At 34.7% G+C, this 6,596-nt stretch overlaps 1 protein-coding gene across 1 annotated transcript; it reads left to right on the top strand.

Moving 5' to 3' along the window:
- The first annotated feature begins 3,757 nt into the window (after positions 1 to 3,757).
- Positions 3,758 to 6,576, top strand: LOC115882561 (kelch domain-containing protein 4). The gene is made up of 8 exons (XM_030900732.1): positions 3,758 to 4,027; positions 4,081 to 4,452; positions 4,512 to 4,735; positions 4,816 to 4,946; positions 5,001 to 5,147; positions 5,444 to 5,590; positions 5,992 to 6,201; positions 6,274 to 6,576. The coding sequence occupies exons 1-8, from the start codon at positions 3,914 to 3,916 to the stop codon at positions 6,477 to 6,479; spliced, it is 1,551 nt and encodes a 516-aa protein (XP_030756592.1). The 5' UTR covers positions 3,758 to 3,913; the 3' UTR covers positions 6,480 to 6,576.
- Positions 6,577 to 6,596: the final 20 nt, after the last annotated feature.

Genomic DNA, 6,596 nt, shown 5'->3' with positions numbered 1-6,596 from the left:
GCTATGAAATGAAGATCGCTGTCATTTTATATGTAAAACCCTAAGAATATACATCGATGTTCATTTCCAAGCCCAACTGGACGCCGTTTTTATTCGGTCATACTGATGAAAGTGTTAAAATGGGTCCACTCAGGTCATTATTTAAACCTATCATAAAATACTTAACGAAAACTTGAAGACTGAAGTCCTGCACACAACTTATACATAGGCTACAACACGTACTTAGATTTTCGCTCGGATCTCTCTTTCTTGAAATATGACCCATAGTTATTTTTTGTTTTTTAAATGGAAACTACTATTACTCTAACGGTATTTCGCGGTATTTTCAAACTTCAGACTATCTTCAGACTTTAGACTTCAAACTTTAAACTTTTTAAACTTGTCCAACTGTCAAAGAGGGGGCCTATATATACCCCCTGGCGGTTGTTTCTAGATTTTTCTAAAGAATTCTATAATTTTCTTTACTTTCTGGCGAATGCGCCAGGTTCCTCAATGCATGTTGCGATTTTTTAGCAGTATGCAGATTATATAACCGTAATACAGTTGACAATATGGTATATCTAACGTGACCATATTTTTTAAACTGAAAACGGGACATCGTTAGTTTTTATCCATTCACCATATTATTAGGAAAAAAAAAAGCACATATTTTCTCAAAAAGCTTTACTAACAGCGTTAAAGATAAATTCATAACAGTTGAGGTTTATTGAACATAAATTATTAATTATCAATTTTATATTTGTCAGATGACTTTGATGAAAGTGAAAAAATCTTGAAATAACCTAAAAAGTAACTTATAAAGAAAAGAACATAATCTTCACTGACCTGTTAAAGAGATTTTGTCATCCATATATATCTTTATCAGGTAAAATCTCTTGGCATGTCTTTTTTATATTCACTTTAGTTACCAACATCGCCTTGAGGACGGAAACCTGTAACTGAGTTTTTTCTGCTGTCCACAATTTGTTCATTAAAAAAATTCGGGGAACTGCTGCATTTGTGCCAGGCAGATCAGTATCACTATCTATTAGAATAGAAAACTGTTCATGTTTAGCAGGGTTCGACTGAAAGTGCTTAAACACTTCTACAGTTGTACGACTTTCCATCAGAAATATTTCCATTATTCCATTGATTTTACTTTTTGTGACGTGACGTGTATTTAGAAATTAGAGAAAATTCGTCAAACACTTCTGTGTCCTTATCAGAATCAAGATATCCCTTTTCAATCAACTTTATACAATGCTAACTGAACTTCTTCCCTATGCAGGTACTTTATTTAAATCCGCCCAATTAAAATATATCCAACTCTTTAGTAAACCAAGTCCACTGTTCCAAATATTCATCGACTCTGTTAAAGGAATTATGGTAATTTGTACTTTTTACAAAGACTTTTATTGAGCTTTACTGTGGGAATGAAGTCTTCCTAACTTATCTTCAGTCTCTTCTCTGCTTGATGAAGCTTCAACTTTGCCTCAGGCAGGGCAGAAAAAATGGTAGAGTAGTTCTTTGGGAATATATGTGCCACTAGCTTTCAATTTCACCATCAAACTACGGACTGTAAATGGAAGAAACGACTAGCCTGTTTCTGAGCCAAATTGTCTTTCAATAGGTTTATTTCTTTCTGCAGCTTCAATTGCCGATAAAGTCTGACCCTCAAATTTTAAAACAGCTTTTGAAAGCTTGACAGGCCCGACCATGTAAGAAATAAAGCCACACTTCCGATGATTGGGTTCTCATCAAAGGTTTTTTAATATTTGAGGACATTTCAATGCTCAAAAATTGCTTTAATGACTGGTACATCTTTAATACCCTTTCAAGTGGCAGGCATAAGCTTTATAAGCCACCTTTAAAATACGTAGCCCAGCATTTTTTGATATTCTGTTTCACTTTCGGTACAAAACTCCTTTAGAGCTTCAAGTCGGACTGTGTAAAATAAAAAAACGAATATATCTTTACAATAATGCATTCGTAATCTATCAATTTTAGGGCTTCGTGAGTTTAGTTACTGGCAGGGCGTCCGGTTTGGGACGTGCCGTTGTTGATCACTTTTGGCTTGTACAAAGCGGAGATAAAAAAGTAGTGCTGTGTGATCTCCCCAATTCCAAAGGCAAAAGAAATTAGCAGAGACAATTGGAGAAGATAAAAGTTGTCTTTGCTCCAGTTAATGTAATACTATAATGCATTGTGGATTATATGAGCTCCGCATCCAATACCTATTATTGCTTTATCCAGAGATGAGTTGTAATTTCACTAACACGTTATTAGTACCTCGCCTTGCTGCCCCTCAAAATTGACGTTGGCATTGTCTCCACACAAAACGCTACGACCCAGCAGACAAATTATTATCTCTTAACACTTGGACTAAATAACTGACAATGATATCAACATATTCACCCGGTTGGTTTTTAAAAAACTTGCACACCTTCGTAAGGTTGAAAAAGCGCACTAGGAGTAGGGTATATTTGGACTTTTACCATGATTTGAAGCGGAGTTGAAATTGAAATGCAATTGGACTTACCATAGATAAACTTTCAGTTATTTTATTTTACAGTTTGCGCCAAAAATACTTACAACAATAGCTTCTGTTTTAAACGCGCATCTACATTTAATGTTATCGAAACATTAATAGATTAAAATGAACCCGATACAAATGGTCAAAAAAGGCGTGATGATCAACACAGCCAGCATAGCAGCCTTTGTTGGTCGTCAAATGGGTCAAGCAGCTTTGCAGCTGCCTGATAAAGGGGCCATAGTCAGTATGACGCTACCTTTAAGCAAGAGATTTAATGAAACAGAGCATAAAAGTTGCTGTTACAGTTGCGCCAGACGCCCTCTGCCGCAGCGATATCCAAGTCCTTTAAGAAGTTGGCACACACTCGACTTCTTAAATATTTAACAATTGAAGAACTTGTAAGCAGCTGCGCGGATCGGCATTTTGTGTTTTTCAGATTTTAAATGATGTTCAATATCACCAGCACCGCTATGGTTGAAACACTGAATTCTGTACGACACTTTTCGCATCTGACATTTGATTTTAATTATTTGTTTGCTTAATAAACGGAAATTTTATTTTAAATTGTCATTACAAAGTTTTACGTTTCGGCATGATTAAATACTATTTATTAGTCTAATAACTTTTTAAACGTTAGTTGCGTCACGATTACTAATATTACGCGGTTATCAAAGAAAAATATTCGGAAAGTAAATATGCAAAATAATAATATGAAACATTACTAACGTATTACCAAACCAAAAACTTGTTATAGTTAGGCAACCAATATACCTTGCACATATATCTTTCATAACACGGATGGTCGAGAAAAACGGCGTCAACGATGGCTATGAAATGAAAGATCCTTTAATCATTTTATATGCAAAATTATACGGGGGAATGTCATCGATGGGCTTCATTTCAAGCCAACTGGACGCCGTTTTTATCGACGATCATACTGATACAGATTCATGTGGGTCCACTCCAGGTCCATTATTTAAACTCACGATAAAATACTTAACAATTTACTTGTTTCACCCTGTACACACAACTTATACTATTTACAACACAACTTATATACCCCCTGGCGGTTGTTTCTAGATTTTTCTAAAGAATTCTATAATTTTCTTTACTTTCTGGCGAATGCGCCAGGTTCCTCAATGCATGTTGCGATTTTTTAGCAGTATGCAGTTATGCAACCAGTAATACACCTTGACAATATGGTATATCCTTGTCGGTGCCTTTAGCCATCCTTTATCTGCTTTAGCTATGGCTTTAGCCATAGATAAAAGCGTATTTGGATAAAAAAAGGGATAAAAGTACAAGTTTTTTTAATGTTTTTTTAGGTTATTTTTTAAATTTTGTGCACAGATTTTGTGGCATTTTCCGAGTTTTTATTCAAAGATATTTTCCACATCATAAATGGGCAAGAAAGGCAAAGATAGGAAAAAGGGCAAAGGTGCCGAAAAGACTCACGCCAAAACCGAAAAGAAACTATCAAATAGATTGAAGAAAGAGCTTAAAAACTTGGGCGAGGTAGGTTATATAGTAATATAGCTCTATTTATAACAGTAATAAACATTTTTCAGGACGATATCGAGAATATTGTGGCCCAGATTGAAAAGGAGGAAAAACAACGCTTACAAGTAACCGAAATTCAATTGGAACAACCACCATCTAGAAGACTAAATTTCAGTTTTCTAAGTCATCCCGTTAAGGACCAGCTTATCCTGTATGGCGGAGAATATTTTAACGGTCAAAAGACGTTTATTTACGGCGATCTCTTTTTCTTCAACATCCAGAACAATACGTGGATGTTAGTAAAGGCCCCTGCAGGTCCACCTCCACGATGCGGTCATCAAATGGTCGCCACTTCTGCCAATAAAGGAGAACTGTGGCTGTTTGGCGGAGAGTACGCCAGTCCGACACAATCACAATTTTATCACTACAGAGATTTATGGGTATGTATTTATTCTATATACATGGGCTATTTTTAATGCATTTTTGTTTATAATTTAAGGTTTATCATATTGCTAATAAACAGTGGGAGAAAATAGCTTCGGTGGATGGTCCAAGCGCCAGAAGCGGCCACAGAATGGTGCTGGTAAAGAAGCAGATATTTGTTTTTGGCGGTTTCCACGATAATCTTAAAGACTACAAATATTTCAATGACGTATACACTTTCAATCTGGAGACTTACAAATGGAAGAAACTCGAACCTGTTGGAACTCCACCAGCCCCCAGGTATGCACAGGGTGTTCCAATAAAAGCCTCTTCCTACTTGAGGTTTTTTGACTTTAATTGTTTTTTTTTTAATATTTTAGATCAGGTTGTTGTATGGTTTCTTTACTAGATGGTAAAATTCTTATATATGGTGGATACAGTAAAGAGAAAATTAAAAAAGATGTTGATGCTGGAAAGGTATACACTGATGCGTTTCTTTTAGGGTTAGACAGTGGGTGTTCTCAATTTTTGGAGGTATTATTGTTAAAAATGTTTTTTCTTGTAGAGCACGACCCGACACAAACAAAATATAAATGGCAACAAATAAAAATAGGCGGGCAATCTTTTTCGCCCAGGTGTAGTATGCCGGTAGTTTCTTCTGTCAATAATCTCTCGGCGTATTGTTATGGAGGAGTTTTCGATATTGAAGAAGGTAAATACTGATTTGTCAGCGGTTTCTATAGTTATTCTCATGCAACTCTTCTTTGTTTCGACATCGCGTATAGTAACATCAAGGTTATTAAATTCCACTATTAGTTTGTAAGATTAGTTGTTGATTAAGTGTTGTAAAGAACATATTTTGAATTCTTGACTAAATGGTGAAGGAACCAGATCTAGTTTTTTGAAATTATAATCGTATTAATAGTGAGTTGAAGTGTTTTATCGTATTAAATTAAGGACCCACGGAATCAACAACAATATTAATAATTATATTTCGATAATTTTTAGATGAAGAGAATATATCTGGAAACTTTTTTAACGATTTTTACATGCTGGATTTGGAGAAATTGGTGTGGCATTCTGTAGTTTTGAACAGGAAATCGATAAAAGAGAATAAACCGAGACGAAAACTGAATAAAAACGAAGAAGATATAGGTATATTACTTTAATCTACCATACCATCGTAAAAAAAACGGCTGGGGAATGACAACCGATGATAATGTTGGCGAGGTCAAGCCCTAGACGTTTTACTGCCAGCTCGCCTTAAGAAGCTTATAATTTAATTTTATATTAAGTAAAAAATGCTTTTTAAATGGTGTAGTTTAAAATTCGAGAACCAACTTTTTTTTGGCAATAGATTTGTGTGTCTGGAAACGTTCGTTTTTTAATCTTTCTATAATTAGTGTTAATTTTTGACAAGCTTTATGTCAATTTTTAGAAAACGGCATCTAGAGATTGACCTCGCCAGAACTATTATCGTCATTCTAGCCGTCTTTGACGCCATTTTTTTGGATCATACGGTGTTTTAATAACAATATGAGTTTCTTTTCATTAAGATGACGAAAATGTGTCTGAAGTGGAGGAAACGATGAAATCAACAACTATATCCGACGATGGTGTGTTCAAAGTTACCATTGGTCCATCGACAGCATCAAAAGACAACGCGGAAAAGGATACAGTGGAAAAAATACACAATTTATTTCAACCTAGTTCTAGAATGAACTGTGGCTTAGCTATTAATCATGGAGTTCTATATTTATATGGAGGTAAAATAATTGTAACCATTATTATATTATGTACAGGGTGACCAAGTTTTCTAAAAAAAAATACTTTTTAAGGTATGTTTGAAGATGGTGACAAGCAATACACATTTAATGACCTGTATAGTATAGATTTAAAAAAACTAGATGAATGGAAGACAATTATAAACGATGATAGCACCAAAATGGAATGGTTGGGCTCTGATAGCGAAAGTGACAATAGCGAAAGTGAAGAATCTGAAGAAGATAATAGCGATTCTGAATCTGATATGGATACCACGTAGAATAAGATTATTTTTAAACATCTCTATAGGTATATAGAACTGTTAAGAAAGGTATGTTAATATTTTTTTTTTAAATAAATACACGTTTGTTTGTATCAAAAAAGTTGTTATTTAATT

The sequence above is a fragment of the Sitophilus oryzae genome, unplaced genomic scaffold (genome assembly GCF_002938485.1).
Source record: "Sitophilus oryzae breed Bouriz unplaced genomic scaffold, Soryzae_2.0 scaffold_177_pilon_pilon, whole genome shotgun sequence".
NCBI classification, from domain to species: domain Eukaryota; kingdom Metazoa; phylum Arthropoda; class Insecta; order Coleoptera; family Curculionidae; genus Sitophilus; species Sitophilus oryzae.
Note: the sequence above shows the minus strand (reverse complement) of the source record. Positions and strands in the feature narration are given on the sequence as shown.